The sequence below is a fragment of the Leucoraja erinacea genome, chromosome 28 (genome assembly GCF_028641065.1).
Source record: "Leucoraja erinacea ecotype New England chromosome 28, Leri_hhj_1, whole genome shotgun sequence".
Taxonomy (NCBI): domain Eukaryota; kingdom Metazoa; phylum Chordata; class Chondrichthyes; order Rajiformes; family Rajidae; genus Leucoraja; species Leucoraja erinaceus.
Window position 1 is genome coordinate 28,510,377 of NC_073404.1, and position 24,598 is coordinate 28,534,974.

The 24,598-nt window shown below is 47.7% G+C and overlaps 1 protein-coding gene across 2 annotated transcripts in view; it reads left to right on the plus strand.

The window, feature by feature from the left end:
- The first annotated feature begins 1,870 nt into the window (after positions 1-1,870).
- The window catches only part of supt6h (SPT6 homolog, histone chaperone and transcription elongation factor), a 68,884-nt gene continuing 46,156 nt past the window's right edge, over positions 1,871-24,598 (plus strand). The window contains exons 1-9 of one of the 2 annotated variants that reach the window (XM_055658123.1): positions 1,871-2,024; positions 4,385-4,501; positions 9,857-10,027; positions 11,620-11,690; positions 15,853-16,048; positions 18,760-18,844; positions 19,821-20,097; positions 21,263-21,364; positions 24,461-24,577. In XM_055658123.1, the coding sequence (XP_055514098.1) occupies positions 4,396-4,501; positions 9,857-10,027; positions 11,620-11,690; positions 15,853-16,048; positions 18,760-18,844; positions 19,821-20,097; positions 21,263-21,364; positions 24,461-24,577 (1,125 nt within the window). In that variant the 5' untranslated portion in view covers positions 1,871-2,024; positions 4,385-4,395. The remainder of the gene's footprint in view (positions 2,025-4,384; positions 4,502-9,856; positions 10,028-11,619; positions 11,691-15,852; positions 16,049-18,759; positions 18,845-19,820; positions 20,098-21,262; positions 21,365-24,460; positions 24,578-24,598) is intronic. The other variant, XM_055658124.1, reaches the window with a different exon arrangement.

A 24,598-nucleotide genomic window follows, 5' to 3' on the forward strand; every position in this document is an offset into this window, starting at 1 on the left:
TGAGTCGCTGCAGCGCCACTAGGAGGACTAGCGGACTCCTGGAGGACGCACTGGTCTCACTGCAGCGCCACTGTGAGGACTTTCTATGGCACAACTGTAGGAGTTGGAGAGATAGTGTTGGGGATTTGCTGACTTCCTAAGCCTTCGAAGGCCATTGGCCGTTCTTGGCCATTGCTTCGATGTGGCTGGTCCAGGGCGGGCGAAGTAATTTAAAACAAAAATACCCAACATTTCCGTTTCCCTCCCAAAAGTGTATAACCTATAATTTCTCCACATTATTCTCCATCTTCCCACTTACTCAGCTTGTCTGTATCCCCCTTTTAGCATCCTCGTCACTATTCATATTCCCAAATACTTGGAAGCCGGAACGGGGTACTGATTTTGGATGATCAGCCATGATCATATTGAATGGTGGTGCTGGCTCAAAGGGCCGAATGGCCTACTCCTTCACCTATATATGTTTCTATCAAAAATTGTTACATTTTGCCCCCACAGCCAAATTGTTGACGTGAATTGTTGGAGCCCAAGTCGCAGCCTTTGCTGTGGCCCACTATCTACAGCCTCAAAATAAGTTATTTATTCTTTGTTTTATATGTTATCTCTCTTTTACACAGCCCCTGTATAGGTGCCAGTGACTTGACTTGTGGATTACGCTGTCAATTGGGAGTAAATATCAATGCTGGTTAATTTAAGCATTTGTTTATTTTTTGTTTATGTCATTATTCTATTAATGTCGTGCAGCAAAACTCCAAGTGCTGTGGGGAGCAGCTCCAACCCCAGGATACATTCAGAGAATCTGCCTGTCCCGCTGAGTTACTCCAGCATTTTCTGTCTATCTTCAGTGTAAACCAACATCTGCAGTTCTTTCCTACACATCAATCTTGATTAGTACAGGTGTCAGGGGTTATGGGGAGAAGGCAGGAGAACGGGGTTAGGAGGGAGAGATAGATCAACCGTGATTGAATGGTGGGGTAGACTTGATGGGCCGAATGGCCTAAATCTACTCCTATCGCTTATGACATTATGATCAAGCTGGTAAGGGTGCATAGAATGTGTAGGAAGGAACTGCAGATGCTGATTTACCATCGCCTGCCGGGGGCTTTGACCGGCATCGGGAGGAGAACGAGGAGTGCAGGGGAGAGATAAGACTTTGCCTTCCATCACAGTGAGGAGGAGATTCACTGTGATGTATGTTCGTGTAAATTGTGTTGTGTCTTGGTTCTTCTTCATGTTTGTATGACTGCAGAAACCAAATTTCGTTTGAACCTCTGGGTTCAAATGACAACGAATAAATTGTATTGTATTGTACTGTTTAAACTGAAGATAGACATAAAATGTTGGAGTAACATCTCTGGATAGGAGGAATGGGTGATGTTTCGAGTCGAGACCCTTCTTCAGACAGATGCTGCCTGACCCGCTGAGTTACTCCAGCATTTTGTGTCGGTCAGGATACATTGCCTGTTTAAGAGGGAACTGCAGATGCTGGAGAATCGAAGGGTACACAAAAGTGCTGGAGAAACTCAGCGGGTGAGGCAGCATCCATGGAGCGAAGGAAATAGGCAACGTTTCGGGCGGAAACCCTTCTTCAGGCTAAATTTAAGGTAGCTCTTTTTTCCCCAAAACCCCCTTCTGGCTCATGTCCTCCCTCCACCACCTCCAGTTTAAATTCCATTTGGAATATCTTTGAAGGACCAAGAAAACCAAGACCAAGAAAAGAAGGTACACACACAAAAAAGCTGGAGAAACTCAGCGGGTGCAGCAGCATCTATGGAGCGAAGGAAATAGGCAACGTTTCGGGCCGAAACCCTTCTTCAGACACATTCAGATACATTGCCTGTTGCTGTGGTTGTCGCTGGGGCTGGCAGTGACGCGGGCGGAACCAAGTGTCGGGGCTGTGGAGGGCGGGCGGACGGAGTTGCCGCTGCACCGGCGGCCATTTCCCCCTCAGTCGCAGCGGACGGGGACGGACTGAGGTCGGTGGAAGCGGCGCCGCGTCTCCTCGTCTCTCTGTGTCTCTCGCCCAGGTAATGGTGGCGGCCCCGGGGGGGGAGGGAGAGAGAGAGGTAAAACCCCGGGCGTCTCCCCCCTCCCCGCCCACGCAGTGGTGGCCAGCGCCGCGTCGACTGGAGCGGAGACCCGGCCCCAGGATGCTGGGCCTCGGGCCTGAGGGGGGGGAGAGAGAGAGAGGAGGAGACAAGGGGGGGGAGAGAGAGAGAGAGAGAGGGAGGGGAGAGGAGAGAGAGAGAGGGGGGAGAGAGAGAGAGAGGGGAAGAGAGAGAGAGAGAGGGGGGGGGGAGAGAGAGGGAGGGGGGAGAGAGAGAGAGAAGGATAGGGAGAGAGAGAGAGATAGGGAGAGAGAGACGGGGAGAGAGGGAGAGAGGGCGAGAGAGAGAGAGGGGGGGGGGGGAGAGAGAGAGAGAGGGAGAGAGAGAGAGAGAGAAGAGAGAGAGTGAGAGGGAGAGAGAGAGAGAGAGAGAGAGAGAGAGAGAGAGAGAGAGAGGGAGAGAGAGAGAGAGAGGGGGGAGAGAGAGAGAGAGAGAGAAGAAGAGAGAGGGGGAGAAGAGGGGGGGAGTGGTGGGGGGAGGGGGGGGGGGGGGGGGTGGAAGGGGAGAGGGAGAGAGGGATAAAAGAGGGGAGAGAGAGAGAGCCTAGAAAGGGAGAGATAGAGTGGGAGAGGGAAGAGATGGGAGAGAGAGAGAGAGGAGAGGCAGAGAGAGAGGGCCTGGTGCAGGGGGGGGGTGAGTAAGAGCGAGGTAGGAAGAGAGACACAGAGAGAGAAGGTGGGACTGGTACAGGGGGAGAGAGGGGAGAGAGGAGGATGAGAAAGAGAGGATGGGTGTGAGAGAGAGTTGGAAGAGAGGTAGGGAGAGAGAGGGAGAGAGAGGCCTGGTGCAGGGGGAGAGAGCGAGAGTCTGATGCGGGGGAGGGGAGGGTGGAGTCCGGTTCCACTGCAGGGACGGAGCCGGACGAGAGGGCAGCCCTGGGTAGGGAGGGGGGAGGATGGACAAACGCTACTGGCCCAGAGCGGCTGCTCAATGGGTCGCAGTCCGAGAGATTAGGCGGAGAATCGGAGGAGAGACCGCAGCCTGACGAGGGAGAGAAGAGAAGACGTTTCAGGTCGAGACCCTTCCTCAGACCAGAGGAACTCTCAGAGGAGAGAGTTGGATAGGATGGGGTGAGAGAGGTGGTGTGGAGGGGGTTGTGGGAGGATGGAGAGGAGGAGGGAAGAGAGAACGGGTTGAGGGGGGGAGAAGAGAGGGAAGGGAAGCAAGGCAAGTCATTGGTCTGTGTCCCAATTTCTCACTTTGACCCGTTGCCTCAGAGAGGGGGCAGGGGAGGTGAAGGGAGGGGAGATGGCATGGAGGGAGGAGAAAGGAGGATGGGCAGTGGAGATTTTAACAAAACTATCTCATTGGTTTGTGTTCCAATTTCTCTCTTTGGCCTGCTGACTCTCCATCAGGTGATGTTGCTCATTGGGATTCTGCTTGACTGAGTCTCAGCTACCTGCATCAGGGTGATACAGACAGGGATGTTTTAAACAAACAAGCTGCTTATTATCTGAATAAGAAGGAGCTACAGATGCTGGTTTAAACCAAAAAATGGACACAAAAAGCTGGAGTAAATCAGCGGGTCAGACAGCATCTCTGGAGTAAAGGAATAGGTGACGTTTTGGGTCGAGACCATTCTAAATGTTATGTAGAATAGAAGGGTCTAAACCTGAAATGTCACCTGTTTTCTCCAGAGATGCTGTCTGACTCGCTGAGTTATTCCAACCTTATCTTATCTTTGGTTAATATCTGAACATCTTTCTGTTCTGCATCACCAGACCTGCCTCACTAAACATCAAAAAGGCATTAATGCTCTCGTATTTATCTTCATACCTTGTGTCTGTCTGTTTCACCTGATTAGTATTATCTTAATAAAAGTGGTGGAAGAGGAGGGGAGGAAAAACATTTATTTTGATATCCATTCAATGAGGTTTTATTTAGTCATACGCCATGGTGACGTAGCAGTACTGCCTTACAGCTCCAGCAACCCGGGTTCGATCCTGACTCTGGGTGCTATGAGCTTGTACCTTCTCCCCGTGACCTGCGTGGGTTTTCTCCAAGCTTTTCGGTTTCCTCCCACACTCCAAAGACGTACGGGTTTGTCGGTTAATTGGCTTGGTGTAAATGTAAAAATTGTTCTTAGCATGTGTAGGGTAGTGTTAATGTGGGGTGATCGCTAGTCGGCGCGGATTTGGTGGGCCAAAGCTGTATCTCTTAACTAAAAAAAAAATCAAAACTATTATATACGCTATTTTTTTCCCTGCTTAATGTTAAATGATTATGGGTGTCATGTAGGCCATATTTCACCTGCACTGTTCTCTCTTCTCTCTCTCTAGGTTTTGCAGACATGTCTGATTTTGTGGAGAGTGAAGCCGAGGAGTCTGAGGAAGAGTATGATGAAGAAGGTACAGTGGTGCCGAAAAAACCCAAGAAATTCTTGGAAGACGATGATGGTACGTGTAACTGTGAAGCCGCCCGTGTAACATGGTTTCCCTGTGAGGTTTGCTGCTGTGAATTCCTAGCCAAGGTTTAAAAGCTGTATAATGGCAATGTAAGAAGCAGCTCTTTCAATTAGTTTAAATCTTTATAAAGGAATTCATCATCGTTTAAAACGTTAGCAACGCAGTGGCGCTGGTTTCCGACTGGAACGGTGACGGACACACGACACATCTCTGTCCTCCAGTTCCTGCGGACTTCCGCTGCTGGAAGTATAGAATTTTGTTGTGTGTGTGTGTGTGTGCTTTATCATCGTTCCTTACAATGCTATGTACGACAGTGAATGCAACTTCTACTGAAGTGTGGATGGCCGTTGGCTCGCTAAGAGCTCATCCGTCCTTTGACAGGTCTTGTTTTTGGTCCTGCTGGGGGTCCACAGCCCCCTCCTCACCTGGCAAACCAGGTAGGGGAGACGGTTCAGTCGCCGACTATCCGACCATGGAGCAGGTAGCTCGGGATTACGTGGTACCCGTGGAAGGGGGATCTCCCCCCCCCCCCCCCCCCCCCCCCCCCCCCCGGACCTGATAATTTAAATTTATTTAAATTAAAAATCTGATGTGTGTCCAGCTCTTGTCACATTTTCAGCATCTCAAAGATTCGTATCTCTTGCTGCTGGTGATCCTCCCTCCATTTTAGTTCATGAAGATGAATGGATGACGTTTCAGGTTGGGTCCCGACTTCAGACTGGGACTCAAGAAGGGCCCAGATCGGAAACCTCACCCATCCTTTTTCACCAGAGATGCTGCCTGACAGCTGAGTTACTCCAGCACTTTGTGTCCATCTTTGGTGTAAACCAGCGTCTGCAGTTGTTTGTTTCTACAGTCTGTGAAAAGTAGTTCCAAATGTCACATGATAGTCTGTTAATTTAACCATGAAAGACTTTGGAGGCACATTCTAGACACAATATGAACAAAATAATTGAAGGAGCCGGCAGCGTAGGAACAAGAGGAAAGGAGAGTCAAGCTCTCAATCCAATCCATCTTCCTTAAATCCTAAAGCTTGAACTTATCCAAAGACACAAATTGAAATCTTATCTCGGGAGCTGGAGAATTTAATTTTAAGAGATTGGAGTTTGGAGAGGGTCTGAGCTATTGGGAGAGGTTGAGCAGGCTGGGACTCTATTCCTAGGAGCGCAGGAGGTTGAAGGGGTGATCATATAGAGGTGTGTAAAATCATGAGGAATAGATTGGGTGGATGTACAGAGTCTCTTGCCCAGAGTAGGTGAATCGAGGACCAGAGGACTTAGGTTTAAGGTGAAGGGGAAAAGATTTAATAGGAATCTGAGGGGTAACTTTTTCACACAAAGGATGGTGGGTGTATGGAACAAGCTGCCAGAGGAGGTAGTTGAGGCTGGGACTATCCAAACGTTAAAAAAACAGTTAGACAGGTAAACAGATGGGACAGATTTGGAGGCATATGGACCAAACACAGGAAGGTGGGACTAGTGTAGCTGAGACGTGTTGGCCGGTGTGTGGGAAAATTGGGCCGAATGGCCTGTTTATATGCTATATGACTATGACCTGGAACTAAAGAGCTAAAACTGATCACAAGAATACCAAACCAGATTTAATTTGCCTGTGTGAAGAAGGGTCCTGAACCAAAACATCACTTGCCCATCCCCTCCACAGATACTGCCTGACCTGCTGAGTTCCTCCAGCCCTTTGATTCACTTGTGACCTGTTCAGAGAAAGAAATGCCATCATTGCTGACGATGTCTTGTGTTTTGGGGCCTTCGTTATGTTGCTTGCCCTGTGAAATGTCCTTGGTGCCAATACCCCAGTGGGACCATATACTAATGACCATTTTTGGGAAATGTGATAACTCTAACTCCGGGTTAGCTCTGTGAACTCACTGATAGTTGGTATTTAGAGATAAGGTATGGAAACAGGCCCTTTGGCCCATCAAGTCCACACTGACCATTAATCACCCGCCCACACTAAAGACACTAAGAGGCAGGGAAGATTGTTTGTAGTTCTCACGGTCATACCTCTCTGTGAATCTTGTAAATTCATCCTTCACCGTGTCGGCCCAGGCCCCTGTCGCGTGTAGAACAGTCGGCGTGCTCAGTGGTACACAGTTGAAACGAAGTAGCGACAGGTGTTGATTGGACACTCCAGTAAAGTCTCCTTTAGCGAATGACTAACTCTTCTGTCGTGAACGCATTGTTGAGGTGAAGTTGCATCTACACCTTGAAGCTGAGGTCCGTCAGCTGCCAGAGAATTGTATTCCATCACAATCTAACAGCCAGGCCGCTGCATAACCATCACTCTCCTGCAGTCTCTCCACGTATGGCCTTGCCTCGCTCATAAAGAGAGGATATTTGCGATAGGAGCAGAATTAGGCCATTTGTCCTGTCAAGTCTACTCCGCCATTCAATCATGATTGATCTATCTTTCCCTCTCAACTCCATTCTCCTGCCTTCTCCCCATAACCCCTGACACCCGTTATAATGGGGATATACTAATATACCCGACACTCCAAAGACGTACAGGTTTGCAGGCTAATTGGCTTGGTTAAATTGTACATTGTCCATAGTGCGTGTAGGATAGAGCGAGTGTGCGGGGATCACTGGTCGGCGCAGACTCTGGGCAAAAGGGCCTGTTTCCGCACTGTACATCTAAACTAAACTAATCAAGAATCTGTCAATCTGCATCTTAAATAAAATACTCATTGACTTGGCCTCCACAGCTGCCTGTGGCACTGAATTCCACAGATTCACCACCCTAATTAGAATATTCTTTAATGATTGATATGCACCTTTCCCATCATGCATGCAGCCCAAGCCACTCTATATTCCGACTTGACTTGAAAGAGACAATAAATTTGACTTCATATTCAGACAGCATCTAAAACTAAATTGCCTGCAACATTCCCAGCAACACACCACCACTATATAACACTTCCAATAGGAAGATGGCACAAAGAGCTGCAGACGATGATTTAAAAAAAACAATGAGTCTGAAAAAGGCTTCCAATCCGATATATCACCTACCCATGTCCTCCAGAGATGCTGCCTGACCCACTGAGTTACTCCAGCAGTGTGTATCTATCTTCCTTGTAAATCAGCATCTGCACACCCGTTATCAATAAATTCCCCACCAGCAGTATCCTAGTAGGGCATTCGTTAATCATAAAACTTAACTGGTTTGTCACATTCAGTTCTGATATCTGTTCTCAACCCCCCCCCCCCCCCCCCCCCCCCCCCCCCCCCCCCCCCCCCACCCCCCCCCCCCCCCCCCCCCCCCGAGAGGTTTGGGATTTAGCAATGCTGTTGGAGATGCTTTGGGGAGATGCAAACCATAGCAACCTATCATGAGAAATGCTGGAAGAATATTGCCTGCACACCAAAGCTGCAAGAAGGATTTGTCCACCATGCTTATTTTTGCATCTAGCTACACATGGAAAATATGTCATTTTCAGTGGATACGTAATATTCAGTGGATCTTTTGGAATGACTAATCAACAGATTGATCTATGGGATGCCACTATGCTGTTTGTTCTCCCAAGTGTGTTTTTGTGGACAAGAAGTGCTGTTATGTATATTAGAGACACAAGGAACTGTAGATGCTGTAATCTTTCGTCAAATGTTTAGTGCTGGTGTAACTCAGGAGGTCAGACAGCACCTCAGGAGAACATGGATAGGTTTTGGGTCAGGACCCTACTTCAGACCGACCCGCCAAGTTACTCCAGCACTTTGTTTAAGAAGGAACTGCAGATGCTGGAGAATCGAAGGTTACACAGAAAAGCTGGAGAAACTCAGCGGGTGCAGCAGCATCTATGGAGCGAAGGAAATAGGCAACGTTTCGGGCCGAAACACTTCTGAAGAAGGGTTTCGGCCCGAAACGTTGCCTATTTCCTTCGCTCCATACTCCAGCACTTTGTCTTCCAGGTACAGGTATTGTTCCTTGCGGTTGGTGTCTACGGAAACTTGTCATCCTATAAGATGCTTAAGCTATTTAAAGGCATGATCGCTTACTTTAATTCATCTTTAGTAAAAAAAAATTGTGATATATAAAAAAAATTAAAAAATTGCAACTCTAGTTTTTAAGTTGGGACCCTTATCCAGGCCCGACCCAAAACGTCACCCACCCATGTTCGCCAGAGATGTTGCCTGAACCGCTGAATTACTCCAGCAGTTGTATCTTTTTTTTCAAAAACCAGCATCTGCAGTTCCTTGTATCCTCTTATTAATATCACGTACTCTTTGTTTTTTCATCTCTAGCCTTTGTCCAGCCATCCGTTAATCACCCCCCACACGAGCTCACTTAAATTCATATTTCCCCTACAATAGGCAGTAGACAATAGGTGCAGGGGCAGGCCAGTATCTATAAGGGGGGATAGTCTGGCAACGTTTTGGGTTGGGACCCTTCAGACTCGCAAGAAACTGCAGGTGCTGGAATATTGAGCAGAACTAAAGTGCTGGAGGAACTTCAGAGCACATCTCTGATGGTGATGGAGAGAAAAGGTTTCGGGTCGGGACCATTCTTCATGTTGTTGTCGTGGCACCATGCTACTAAAGTTAACTACCCCTTTCCTGTACCAATGCAAGATAAACCTTTCCAGCCAAAACAATGGGCATAGGTATTCAAGGGACATTTAAATAGGCAGGGGATTGGGGAAGACCACCACTTTGGCCAGTCATAAAGTTAAAATTGGCATGGTGGTTCATGCAGACACCATCGCCCGTTCCATGCTGTACAATTTTTCAAAAACAGTAAAGCAAGCAAGTTAATGATAGGCACACGATGTTTAGGAAGGAACTGCAGATGCTAGTCTGAAGGGGAGCCTCGACCCAAAAGGTGACCCATTCCTTCTCTCCAGAGATGTTGCCTGTCCCGCTGAGTTACTCCAGCAATTTGTGTCTAGCACGCAGTGTTTATTTGGCTTGGTTGGGTAGTTATAGCAGCAATGTTAATCGGTTTTAGTTTTAGTGATACGGCGTGGAAACGGGCCCCTTCGGCCCACCGATTCCTCGCTGGCCCACCGATTCCTCGCTGACCAGCGATCACCCGTACGCTAGCACTATCCTACACACTAGGAACAATTTACAAGAGGCCAATTAATCTGCAAACCTGCACGTCTTTGGCGTGTGGGAGGAAACCGGAGCACCTGGAGAAGCCCCATGCGGTCACAGGGAGAATATACAAAATATACAAAACTCTTTACAGACGGCACCTCTAGTTGGGATCGAACCTGGGTCTCTGGTGCTGTGAGACAGCAACTCTACCACTGCGCCCCTATCGTGGATATCTAAAGCTCATTTGGAAAAGGTTTAATTTTTTTTTCTCCCCCTTCCCCCCCCCCACTCACAGAGGAAGAGGAAGAAGAAGATGAAAATGCAGATGACCAAGACGAGCAGGGAAATTTGAAGGACTTCATTAATGACGATGTGGAGGATGATGAGGAGGAAGAGGAGGAGGAAGATGCTGGCAGTCAAGGATCTGGTGGTTCAGACTCCATCGCAAAGAAAAGGAAACGCAAAAGTCAGTGTTCATATTTAACATTTTATTGCTGTTTTTAATATTGATCTTTTTGCGAAAGTCAGTTCCGGTTCAGTTTATAGTCACGTGTACCGAGGTACAGTGAAAAGCCTTTGTCGCGTGCAGTAGCGTCCACCAGGTGGAGCTGGAAACTGGAAGTATCCAGAGCTAATTCTGCTACCGCCACCATCTATAGCGACAAGTGATGGCTCCCGCTGATGGTCGCCGGAAACTTGCGTCCTTTTCAGGACGGACGATGACAGCGAGGTCAACATTTGTAACATGGAAGATGGACTCGAAAGAAGAAGGAGTTGCGTGCTAACCAGTCAGCGGAAAGACAACATACGATTACAATCGAGACACTTACAGTGTATAAAAAATGTTACAGTAGGGGTTGAGATTTAAGAGCGTGGAGCGATTGTAATACGTGATTGTAAATCTGCTTCTGTGGCCAGCACACAAATAGTCAGTGGGTTGGGCGTCATCTCGGAAGTCAGTATTGATATCAATCACTTTTTATTGCCTTTTTTACATTGAACTTTTCATTGTTTATTTTGGTATCTACTGTGTTTACATACACGTGTCAATGCAAGTAAGAATTCAGTGGTTTCCTTGCGAGACATACGATAATAAAACACACTTGACTCTTTAGATAATTGGGCTGTAAGACGTTGAAACATTCTTTCAGCTGTTACAGATATTTGGACCAAAGTTCACACCGCATGATGGAGAATTTAAAGGTTTTTTTATAATGTGTTCTGCGTCTTCCTTTGAAACATTTCTCAAAGGATCTCAAGGCACTAGTCAGACTGCATGTGGGGAATTGTGAGCAATTTTGGGCCCCACATCTGAGAACGGATATTCTGCCGCTGGAGAGGGTCCAGAGGAGGTTGACGGGAATGATCCCAGGCAGTGCAATAACATATGATGAGCGTTTGATGACACTGGGCCTGTACTAGCTGGAGATTAAAAGGATGAGAGGGGGGGGGACCTCATTGAAACTCACCGAATAGTGAAAGGCCTGGATAGAGTGGATGTGGAGAGGATGTTTCCACTAGTGGGAGAGTCTGGGACCAGAGGTCATAGCCACAGAATTAAAGGATGTTCCTTTAGGAAGATGAGGAGGATTTTATTTAGTTAGAGGGTGGTGAATCTGTGGAATTCATTGCCACAGAAGACGATGGAGGGAGGCCAAGTCAATGGATATTTTTAAGGCAGAAATAGATAGATTCTTGATTTGTATGTGTGACGGGGATTATGGGGAAAAGGCAGGAGAATGGGGTTGAGGGAGAGATAGATCAGCCATGATTGAATGGCAGAGTAGACTTGATGGGCCAAATGGCCTAATTCTGCTCCCATCACTTATGAACTTATGAAAACATATTTATTGAATATATTACTTTGTAATAGAGGAAGCAGTCAACATCCCTGGAGGTTTCTCGAGGGAATTTAATGGAGTGATGATACCCAACAAGATGTCAGTGATTCTTGTGTTGAAATAACTGTTTTGCTATCTGAACCTTAGAGACATTTTAATACTTAACAGAATGTGCATTGTGCATTAATGGTGTTATTTGTTCTCTTGCTCTGTACAGCTTACGACGACAGGCTGGAAGATGATGATTTTGACCTCATTGAGGAAAACCTGGGTGTCAAAGTCAAACGGGTAAACTCATTATTTTGCTCTGGTAGCTTTAATAATTCAAAAGTGGGAATTAAAGAAGGTAGAACGGTACGGCATTGGAACCCACCATGTTTTTGGCTCGCAATGTTTGTGCCGAACGTGGTGCCCAGTTAAACTGATCTCATCTGCCTGTACATGATCCATATCCCTCTATTCCCTGCACTTCCATATACAATTCCATGATTAGTACGGGTGTCGGGGGTTATGGGGTGAAGGCAGGAGAATGGGGTTAGGAGGGAGAGTCAGATCAGCCATGATTGAATGGCGGAGTAGACTTGATGGGTCGAATGGCCTAATTCTGCTCCTATCACTTATGACCTTGCAACGCATAATTTACCGAGAGTGGCACGTGCCACACTTTCCTTTATCGGTCAGGCATTGAGTTGGAAGTCTGAAGAAGGGTCTCGATCCGAAACGTCGCACATTCCTTCTTTCCAGCGATGCTGCCTGTCCCACTGAGTTACTCCAGGATTTGTGTCTACCTTTGAGTTGGAACCCCGTTACAGTTATTACAAGACATCGGTAAAGCCACACCTGGAGTATTAGACAATAGGTGCAGGAGGAGGCCATTCGGCCCTTCAAGCCAGCACCGCCATTCAATGTGATCATGGCTGATCATTCCCAATCAGTACTCCATTCCTGCCTTCTCCCCATATCCCCTGACTCTGCTTTCTTTAAGAGCCCTATCTAGCTCTCTCTTGAAAGTATCCAGAGAACCGGCCTCCACCGCCCTCTGAGGCAGAGAATGCCACAGACTTACAACTCTCTGAGTGGAAAAGTGTTTCCTCGTCTCCGTTCTAAGTGGCATACCCCTTATTCTTAAACTGTGGCCCCTGGTTCTGGACTCCCCCAACATCTGGAACATGTTTCCTGCCTCTAGCGTGTCCATACCCTTAATAATCCTATATGTTTCAATAAGATTCCCTCTCATCCTTCTAAATTCCAGAGTGTACAAGCCCAGCCGCTCCATTCTCTCAGCGTATGACAGTCCCGCCATTCCGGGAATTAACCTTGCACTCCCTCAATAGCAAGAATTTCCTTCCTCAAATTAGGGGCCATGGAAGAAGCGCAGACAACAGAGGGTTATGGATCATGTGCAGGCAGATAAGATCAGTTTAACTTGGTATCATATTCAGCACAAACATTGTGGACCGAGGGGCTGTTCCTGCACTGTACTATTATTCTATGTTCTAAAATTTAAGACTGAACTCCAAAAGGAGATCATTAAAACATTGATCACAGAATATCTTGTGCGATACGGGAATACGGTCGTGGCAGTGGATAAACTTAAGCAAGTTATTCCGGAACTGAGGATCTTGGCAGCTGAACACAAGTCTGCCAGTGGTGAAGCAATTATATTTGGGAGTTGATTAAGAGGCTAGAAGTTGGGAGGTCAAATGGATTAAAATTGTGAGAGCCTTGTCAATGACGTACTGTAAATGAAATGTGAGATTCTGGAGCTAGTGTAAGTGTAAAGTAAAAGATTGGGGTAAGCGGGGCAGTGTGTATAGTTTAAGCATGAACTCAATGGGCTTTAAGTATCGTCATGCCATAAAACTCTGGAGGGAGGCCACACTGTTGTGCCGCTCTGCAGCTGCCTATTGTCCGCCTTCTGTTCAGCTGTTCCCACGTCCGGTTTCCCGCAGATTCAGCTTGGATTCAGATGTTCTGTGTGGACAATTTTCATTTCACCACCCTCTTATCTGTCTGCTTTCCAAGGCCAACTAATCAATTAGCCTTGAATACGCTGCACGGAACGGCCTTCACACAATCACTCACATTTACAGGCAGAAAATTCGGTCGGTTCAGCGTCTTTCGAGGTGGTGACTGCTAGCCTCTGAAAATTTGAACGGCACTTGCGGCCTTTATACGGAAAAAAAACTCTTCAGATAAACAAATAAATAAAGTGATATACAGGCCCGCCACCGATTTTCTGGGAACTTGCGTCCCCTTTAATTCGGACCAAATTACGAGAGCGCCACTTGAAATCCCCCCCCCCCCCCCCCCCCCGCCTGGAAGTCCCCCCGAATATGTGGCGCCCAGGCCGGGTGAGGCGGCTGATCTCGACATCATCCAGACTTCCCTGTCCGATTGGCGGGTGGGGATTTTCCCCCTGCGTCCAGGGTTCTGGTACTCTGGCAGGTCCGCTCCCATAGCCGACTTTGCGGGCCGGTCTCTCGGCGGCCTAGGTGGACCATTCCAGTACTGTTGGACTCCTCTCGGAGGCCGTGACCTCTGTTGGTCCGGCAAAACGGATAATCCAGGAAGGCCCTGGAACTAAGGGTGCCGGAAAATCGATGGTGGGCCTGTATAAGAGATTTGCACATGGCCATCTGGCTCTGCACATATTTCCCACGTGAATAGAACATAGAGCAGTACAGCACAGGAACAGACTCTTGGACTTGCAATATCCAGGCTGAGCATAATGCTAAGTTGAACTCATCTCTGTCTGCACATGATCCGTATCCTGCAGTAATGCCTAATGATGTAGTTATGCCTACATGGCCAAATGCCCCTCTCAACACAATTGGTAAAAGGAAAAGTATCTGTTTAGAAACTAGAAATATAACTCTTCAACTCCCTCGCCCCTCGTGTGGTTAACAGCTCCAGGTAATTGCTTGAGCCATATTTGTATTAATCAGATCTTTGAATTAAGGAGAGGTTTGATGAAGCTGAAGCAGACTTCCGAAGGTCGTTTGGCGTGTCTTCACGTGATCGACTTGTTGACAACATTATAGCCCATGGGGTCACATTGTTTGCATTAGTTGTTGTTCTGCAAAGAATGTAAACAGTGGTGTTCTCTGGGAGTCAATATTAGAATCATTGCATCATACGCCACCTTTCTCAACATTCCTGTTATTTTTGTCCTCATAATGACCTTTGACCAAAGGTGTGAGATATCTTGTGTAGAATCCATTCATGCTGCTGGTTTAAGAATCTTGACCAAAGGTGTCCGAGAAGTCCATCTTGTGTAGGGGAAATCCATTCATGCTGGAGAACTGGTTTAAGAGAATCTAATTGCCACAGAGGGTAGAAGGCCAGCACTACACTTAGAGCGGCCCTGACAAGGGGAAAGAAGGTATGGAGAAAAGGCTACGAGGATTTTGAGTTGGAGGATCAGCCAGTTATTAAATCGGTGCAGGCTCGAAGGGCCGAATGGCCTTCCTTATCTTGAGTGTCAGTTGTACTAAAAGTAAGCGTCTTCGGAATAGCCCCTTAGTACAAAAATAAACAGGTCTTTTTTAAGGTAGGCAAAAATGCTGGAGAAACTCAGCGGGTGAGGCAGCATCTATGGAGCGAAGGAAATAGGCAACGTTTCGTACTGAAACCCTTCTTCAGACTGATGTGAGGGTTGGGGGGCGGGAAGCGTTGAAGTCTAAAGAAGGCTTTCGGCCCGAAACGTTGCCTATTTCCTTCGCTCCATAGATGCTGCCTCACCCGCTGAGTTTCTCCAGCATTTTTGCCTACCTTCAATTTTCCAGCATCTACAGTTCCTTCTTAAACAGCTCTTTTTTTAATATGTTTTATTATAAGCGGCTTTCAAGACGGAAGTCAATCCTTTCACCCAGTTGCTATGCCTGACAGCATCCTCAGTGCAGCCCATCTGTGGTTTAAAGCTGTGTTGACATTGAAGGCAGACACAAAATGCTGGAGGCAGCATCCATGGAGAGAAGGAATTGGCGACACCTCGGTTCGAGACCAGTTGAGGCCAGTTCATTGGCTATATTTAAGAGGGAGTTAGATGTGGCCCTTGTGGCTAAAGGGATCAGGGGGTATGGAGAGAAGGCAGGTACAGGATACTGAGTTGGATGATCAGCCATGATCATAATGAATGGCGGTGTAGGCTCGAAGGGCCAAATGGCCTACTCCTGCACCTATTTTCTATGTTTCTATGAGACCCTTCCTCAGACTTAGTTTATAGGTTTAGTTTTTAGTTTATTATTAAGTGAAAACCTTTGTTTTGCATGCTATCCAAACAGATAAATAAATATAATGAAGCTCGTGTACAATAGAGAAAGCATAGGAGAAGATAAAGGGTGCAGAATATGGATCTCGGGGTGCAGAATATGGTTCCCAATTGTTCAGTTTGTTTGGTCAGAACAGATATTCAATCGTTTTAATTGTGTGAATAACCGTTGATCAGCAGCAGAAATTCCGGCGTGTGAAGAAAGTATCTGACGATGAAGACGAGGAGGAGGAAGAAACGGCCAAGAAAGGACACGAGAAGGAGGCGATTGCCGATGAACTTTTCCCCGAGTATGAAGGGGAGGAAGGAGAGCAGGTGGAAGTACCCGTGGTGGCGCCTGAGGAAGAAGAGGAGGAAGAGGATGAGGAATCAGGTACTCTCAGGGCAGGATGTGAGGAAGCAAATAGCCTCATTGCTGACATGTACAGTCAATTGTTTTCTGTTCGGAAGAGAGCACTCTCTGACTGTCGTGCCTCATGTATTACAGAAATTGAAATCAAAATCAAAGTAAAATTTAGATTATATTCTTTGCTACTACAGGTGCACACCCTTTTATCCGAAAGTCTTGGGACCAGACACTTGCCGGATTTCGTACATTTTCGGATTTCCGAATGGAAGATTTTTAGCATAGATTAGGAAGGTAGCGCGAGCGGCTTGAAAAGTCTGGCTGCGCGGCTGCCTCCTCCCCGGAGACCGGGAATCATTGCATAAAACTTAAAGGTTAGTTTGGAGACGATTTTTCTGTGGCGACTGGTGGTGGGGGGTGGTAAAGGGGGAGGGGGGGGTAAAGGGGGGAAAAATTTAATTCTTAGTCCCCTACCTGGTCGGCGACTCCCAACATCGCGGAGCTGGGGGCTCCGTCCGGCCGCGGGCGGCGCCGGTTGTAGCTCCGACCCCGGCAACTCTACCCCTGGCTGCGAGGCGGTCCAAATTCAGCGCTGCCCGCGGCCGGACGCCCGCAGCCCAAAGCTCCGCGAATGTTGGGAGTCGGCGGGCCACAGCGCTCCGGAGCTAACCGCAACGGCGACCCGGTAAGGCATTGCCCAGCTCCCCGCTGGTAATCCCAGCGCTGCGACGCCGCCGACTCCCAACATTCGCGGTGTGCTGGGGCTGCGGGCGTCCGGCCGCGGGCGGAGGTGGATTTTGAGCGCCTCGCAGCCAGGGGTAGAGTTGCCGGGGTTGGAGCTACACCCGGCGCCACCCGCGGCCGGACGCCCGCAGCCCCAGCTGGGAGTTGGCGGCCACAGCGCTGCGGAGCTTACTGCACGGCGACCCGGTAAGGCATTGACCGCTCCCCGCCTCTCCGACCAGGTAGGGGACTAAGAATTAAAGTTTACCCCTTCACCCCCCCCCTTCACATAAAAGCCCTCCAAACTAACTGACTAACATTTAAACAATGATTTACAGATGTTTAAGCGTCTCCCCGGTCTCCGGGGAGGAGGCAGCCGCTACAGTAGTACAGACCTGGGTTGACCGTGGGTCGTTTTGGGTCAAGTTTGGCGCCAAACGCGAGCTTTGGTGTGCAGACGACATCCTGGAAAAATGGCCGGTTTTCGGAGTTTTTCGGTTTCCAGAACACCGGATAAAAGGTTGTGCACCTGTATCATAGATTGTTATAAGATTGGATCGAATGAGGTGGGAAAATCTGCAGGAGTCGCCACTGAAGCAGAAGGCTTGAGCCAAAATGCTTGTTACAATGTCTAACCCGTTGCACTTGTGTTTCATAACTCGAGAAACTTAAAGGGTCAGTCCAACTTACGCAATTTTTTTCGGCGACTTGCCGGAACTCGTCGTAGTCGCAGCAGGTCGCCGAAAATTTTCAACGTGTTGAAAATCCAGCGGCGACCAGAAAAAGGTGCGACTCTTTGGGCGACTACTCACCGCGTTATCGCGGGGTGACGCCTGTTTGGTGGTGAGTAGTCGCCCAAAGAGTCGTACCTTTTTCTGGTCGCCGCTGGATTTTCAACATGTTGAACATTTTCGACGACTTTGACGGGTGCTGGCAAGTCGCCCAAAAAATCGCTTTAGTGGGACAGCCCTTTAATCTTCACCTCCCCACCTCCCTTTACAATTTCCACTTGTTTTCGATTAAATAAAATTAACTGTCATTGTTTCCTGGATACAAGTTAGATGCTGTTGATATGTAGTTATTCATAGTTTAGTTTTGTTTAGACATACAGCATGGAAACAACCTCTGGCCCACCAAGTCCAACCATCGATTACCCGTTCACACTAGTTTAGTTTACTGGAGTTTAGAGACATACAGCACATGTTGTTTAGACATACAGCACGGAAACAGGCCCCTCGGCCCAGCGAGTCCGCCACGACCGGTGATCCCAGCGCACTAACACTACCCTACACACGCTAGGGACAATTTAACATTTATACCAACCCAATTAACGTACAAACCTGCAAGTCTTTGGTGTGTGGGAGGAAACCGAAGATCTCGGAGAGACCTCGCAGGTCACGGGGAGAACGTACAAACAAGATAGCACCTGTAGTCGGGATTTAACCCGGTTCTCCGGCGCTGCAAGCACCGTAAGGCAACAGATCTACCGCTGCGCCACCGTACCACCCTGAGTTCTATGTTATCCCACTTTCACATCCAATCCCTAAGCACTGGGGCAACTTAGAGGCCGACTATCCTACAAACCCGCACATCTTTGAGACTTGGGATGAAACCCGTGCAAATCTGGTTCTCTGGTTCTCAATTCCTCTACTCTGGGCAAGAGACTCTGTGTGTCTACCCAATCTATTCCTCTCATAATATCATTCACCTCCCTGGGAAACGCATCTTCCAGCCCTCCCAGCCAGCTCATCCTCTCCCTATAACTCAGACCCTCAAGTCCCGGCTACATCCTCTCTGCACCGTGTACCAACGGACAACATCCGTTCTGTAACATGGAATTAGGGAATAGGAAAATGGGACTAATGTAGGAGTGATGTGAATGGGTGCTTGATGGTTAGTGTGGACTCAGTGAGTGAAGAGTTTGTTTTGTTACTGTACGTCTGCATCATTCTGATTTAAGAGAATTGAGGAACAGAATTTCGATTACCTTTTAATTGATTGTGCATTTATCGTAGATATTGATGACTTCATTGTTGATGATGACGGGCAACCACTTAAGAAGCCAAAATGGAAGAGGAAGTTCCCCGGGTACACTGACGCGTGAGTAATATTCTGCTGTGGAAAATTAACACAAGCTGCCCAACACAAACTGTCCTGTAGAACAGGAAAGAAGAAAACACGAAGAAAGCATTTTCGACCTTACTTTAAAGATACAGCAAGACCTTCCGTGTTGGATTATCATAGATAGAGTCTTACAGCGCGGAAAAGGGCCCTTCGGCCCAACGTGCTCACATCGACCAACATGTCCCTTCTACACTAGTCCCACCTGCCTGCGTTTGGCCGGTATTCCTCGAAACCTGTCTAACCCGTCTAAATGTTTCTTAATCTTTGTCATATTACAACATGACAAGTTGTCGATATGACAAAGCAGCATGGTGGCGCAGCGGTCGAGTTGCTGCCTTACAGCACCAGAGACACGGGATCGATACTGACTACGGCTGTTGTCTGTACAGAGTTTGTACGTTCTCCCTGTGGCCGTGTGGGTTTTCTTCAGGTGCTCCGGTTTCCTCCCACTCTCCAAATTGGCTTTGGTAAAAATTGTAAATCGTCCCTAGTGTGCGAGTACTTATCCCTTATTTTAAGAATAAGGGGTAAGCCATTTAGAACGGAGACGAGGAAACACTTCTTCTCACAGAGAGTTGTGAGTCTGTGGAATTATCTGCCTCAGAGGGCGGTGGAGGCCGGTTCTCTGGACACTTTCAAGAGAGAGCTAGATAGGGCTCTTAAAGATGGCAGAGTCAGGGGATATGGGGAGAAGGCAGGAACGGGGTGCTGATTGGGGATGATCAGCCATGATCACATTGCATGGTGGTGCTGGCTCGAAGGGCTGAATGGCCTACTCCTGCACCTATTGTCTATTGTACGGGGATTGCTGGTCGGTGCAGACTCGGTGGTCCGAAGGGCCTGTTTCTGTGCTGTATCTCGAGAGTGAAATCGAGGCAGGTGTGTGTTTTATCCAGCTGGGTTTTTAAACTGCTCTCTGCACCAGTGTAATTGATGTTGATTTTATTCGCAGTGCTCTTCAAGAAGCCCAGGAGATCTTCGGAGTGGATTTTGATTACGACGAATTTGAGAAGTACAATGAATACGATGAGGAGATGGAGGAGGAATACGAGTTTGAAGATGAGGAATTGGGTGAAGGCGAAACCAGGGTTCGCCCGAAGAAGACCGCCAAAAAACGTGTCAGCAGGCGCAGCATCTTTGAGATCTATGAGCCCAGTGAGCTGGAGAGCAGTCACCTCACAGACCAGGACAACGAGATCAGAGTCACAGACATGCCCGAGAGATTCCAGGTCAGTGCCGTCTCTTGTAAGACACACAAAGTGCCGGAGTAACTTAGCGGGACAGGCGGCACCTGGGAAGGGAATGGACAGGCCCGTGCATCAGGTCGGGACTCATCTTTACACTGATTGCATTAAGGAGGAGAACCTGGGAATGAGAGATGTGTAGACAGAAAATGCTGCAGTAACTCAGCGGGTGAGGCAGCATCTATGGAGAGGAGGAAATGGTGACATTTCGTGTCGAGATTCTTCTTCAGACTAAAGAAGGATCTCGACCCGAAACAACGCCTATTCCTTCTCTCCATAGATGCCGCCTCACCCGCTGAGTTCCTCCAGCATTTTCGTCTATCTTTGATTTTTCCTGCATCTGCAGTTCTTTCTTAAGCCTACAAGCCTGTATGTCTTTTGGAGTGTGGGAGGAAACCGGAGCACCTGGAGCAAACCTATGCAGTCACAGGGAGAACGTACAAACTCCGTGCAGTCTGCATCCGTGGTCGGGATTGAACCCGAGTCTCTGGCGCTGTAAGGCAGCAGCTACCGCTGTGCCACCGTGCCACCCCAAAATGATGGGTGGGCAAAGGCAACATCTAAGCAACCTGCTTAGAATTACAGCAACCTTTTTTTAAACCTTGCTGCATCAGTTTGAGTGAATTTTCTACCTAACATCACTGCAAAAGACCTATCACCGGCATATAGAGCGATAGGAGATGATCAATAAATGCAATCTTTTAAGATTTCTGATAATAGTTTCCCAGGATTCGTTTGAATTTTGTTGCATGTAGTTTTAGTTAAGTCTAAAGATGCTGCACAGAAACTGGCCCTTCGGCCCACCACTGATCCCCGCACACTAGCACTAGTTCCAAACAAGCTAGGGACAATTGACATTTATACCAAGCCAATTAGCTTACAAACCTGTATGTCTGTGGAATGTGGGGGGAAACCGGAGCTTCCCGGTGTAAACCCACGCAGGTTACAGGGAGAACGTACAAACTCCTTCCAGATACTACCTATAATCAGGATGGAACTGGGGTTCCTGGCGCTGTGAGGCAGAAGCTCAACCGATGAGCCCCCAAGCAAATTGTTGCCCCACCGATTGTATTTCATCCGCCTAATATTTGACATCGGCTAATAAAACCAAATGAATACAGTGGTCAAAAATGAAATTCTCTTTCAACAGCTTCGTGGCATTCCAGTCAAACCCTGTGAAGACGACGAACTGGAGGAAGAGTCCGAGTGGATTTACAGAAATGCCTTCTCAACGCCCAGCATTTCATTGCAGGTTGGGTCCAGATCTATTTTCGTATCGTCATATGTGAGAGGAGCAGAATTAGGCCAATCGGCCCATCAAGTCTGCTCCGCCATTCATTCATGGCTCATCCTATTCCTTCTCCCTATAGCTTCTGACACCCACTGTTGAAAATCTGTTTTCTAAAATATGGTCAAGAGTAGTGGTTTTTGTGCCAGCTGTTTATTTAAACTATATTTTGGAATTTAATTAAAGTCGCTGAGAATGCGGTGAACATAACAAGTTCCGAGTTGGTTGTAGGTCAGGTTTCCCGCTCCCCAGAGTACACTGAAGATAAATTCATGCCGCATACAGGTCCGTCACCGATTTTCTGGCAACTGGCGGTCCCGCACCTCGTTTAATCCGGATAAAATTTACGAGAGCGCACTTGGAATCCCCGCGCCCCCCCCCCCCCCCCCCCCCCCCCCCCCCCCCCCCCCAACCCCCCCCCCCCCCCAACCCCCCCCCCCCCCCCCCCCCCCCCCAAACTGTGGTATCTAGGCCGGTGAGGTGGGCAATCTCGACCTCTTCAGGACTTCCGCGGGTCGAATTCCCCCCACCCCCCAGTGGCCAAGGCTCTGGAACACCGGAGCCGGCAGATCCGTTCCCACAGCCGATTGCCGAGGCCAACTTAGCGGGCCAGTCTCTCGGCAGTCTAGGCGGAATGTTCCAGTACCAATGGGCTCCTCTCGGAGGCCATGACCTCTGTTGGTTCAGCATAACGGATACTCCACAATGCGCCTGGAACCAAGGGTGCCGGAAAATCGGTGGTGGACCTGTACTGGCGTTTCAGTGGAAGGACTTGGGATCTCCATTCCCGGGTGAAGAAAGTGAAAGCAGAAATGCTTTCCAGGCCTCTCTTACAAAGATAAATTGAAATATCTGAAGTCACAAAGGGCTCAGGATTCCTGCTTGACTTGCAATGGCTTTCTTTTGCTTCACTTCCAATAGAATTTTTTTTTAAACAAAGCCCTAAACAGTCAATTTAAAAAGGCACTTGCATTGGAAAAACTCCTCAGATTGGAAGTGCTGGCAGAATTTCAATTTGTTGGGCCGCCATTGCCTCTATTTCCAACCAACTGTCTTCCCAATACAAAGTCTTCCGCAAGAAAGGGATGGGATGGAGAAAAGAGTCAAAGAGTGATGCAGTGTGGAAACAGGTCCTTCGGCCCAATTCGCCCATACCGACCAACATATCCCAGCTACACCACCAGGTGGGACTAACGTAGATGGAGTGTCTTGGTCGACATGGTTGGGCCTAAAGGCCAGCTACCATGCGTTATGATTCCCGATGACCCTAAATCCATGTACCAGAAGCCACCTAGATCACGGAATAAACGTTTGAGTATCCTTCTACTCCAGTGAATGCATATTACTGTCTCTGCATCTGACCCTCCATTTTAGCCTTCAGTACAAAGGTTGATGGAGGTATATAAACATTGAACATAGAAACATAGAAAATAGGTGCAGGAGGAGGACGTTTGACCCTTCGAGCCTGCACCGCCATTCATTGTGATCATGGCTGATCATCCACAATCAGTAACCCATGCCTGCTTACTCCCCATATCCCTTGATTCTGCTCGCCCTTAGAGCTCTATCTAACTCTCTTTTATATTCATCCATTGAATTGGCCTCCACTGCCTTCTGTGGCAGAGAATTTCACAACTCTCTGGGTGAAAATGTTTTTTCTCATCTCAGTTTGAAATGGCCTCCCATTTATTCTTAGACTGTGGCCCCTGGTTCTGAACTACCCCCAACATTGGGAACATTTTTCCTGCATCTAGCTTGTCCAGTCCTTTTATAACTTTATACGTTTCTATAAGATATCCTCTCATCCTTCTAAATTCTAGTGAATACAAGCCCAAAGCGTTACGGTTAAAGTATGCAAGAATGAATAGAGATGTACTTGGACTACCTACCCAAAGAGGACAATGCTACATTGCTGTGAATTGTTGCTTAATCCTCCATCTGATTATCATTCCCATTGCTGGGCACCATTCTTGATGAAGAATGTCAAGATCTTGGAGCGAGTGTGTGGTGGAAATGTACTAGAATGATACCGCAGTTGAGGAGCGTCAGTACTCCTGGCAATACTGGCAGCGCGTCATTAGTCGTGAGATGTAGATTGTGGTATTCCAACCAGGTGCAGGATGAGGACACACTTTTGCATACAAATTAAATTATGATCTGAATGCACTGCTGAAAGGAAGAGTGGAACATTTGCTGGAAAATCACTGCTTCCACAACCTGTTTTTGGCAGCATCTGTGATGGAAAGATTTAAGATGACAGGAAAGCTCTAAATACCAGGAACAAGGCCAGGGTATTAGCAACTTAAGCTGAAAAGACCCAGCTAATATTTAGAAAATAAAGGCAGCCCTGTGTTTTAATGAACGCAATGAAATCTATGCGTGGCTATGGGAAAAGAATGGAGGAATACGAGTGAGGAATTGGTCTTTTCCAACTTGACCATCTGGGATTCAATTAGTTTTCCTGACGTAGGTTTGTTAGTCTGCATGAGTTGTGGCGATTCTCCCTCTGCCCTCTAAGCAAGCACTGTGGTTGAAGTCGCCAGAGGTTAGTTTGAGACATTCTATATCGCACAATTCATTTTTATTCAGCTGGTTTCCGGAGAAACCCAAATTCAGAAACTGGACACACAAAGTGCTGGAGTAACTTAGTGGGTCAGGGAGCATCTCCAGGGGACATGGATGGGAGATGTTTTGAGTCGGCACCCTTCTTCACACTGGAGACCCTTCAACAGTCTCGAAGGGCCCCAACCTGATGCGTCACCTATCCATGTCCTTCAGAGATGCTGCCTGACCCGCTGAGTTACTCCAGCACTTTGTGTGCCTTGCAAAATTCCAGCACCTGAGGATCTTTTTATATCGAACGCAGAAGTGTTTTATTAATTCCTAGGTATTGAAGAACTAAATTGTACTGCCTCTGTTCTTATATGTTTAAACAAACTACTGAAGATATCACTGTCTGAAGAAATATTAAGCTGCCCTGACTTTTGCTGCAAGGTCAGTTTGCTAGGTGAATATAGGAGTAAGTTCTTGACATCCAAACATCTGACGTTACTGTCATAGGAGAGTTCTGAATACCTGGAACGTGGGCAGGGTATCAGCAACTTCAGTCGAAAAGGCCCGGCAACTATCCAGAAGATAAAAGAAGCTCTCAATTTTATGAGGAACCAGCACTTTGAGGTATTTCTGCTTTCTACTGTT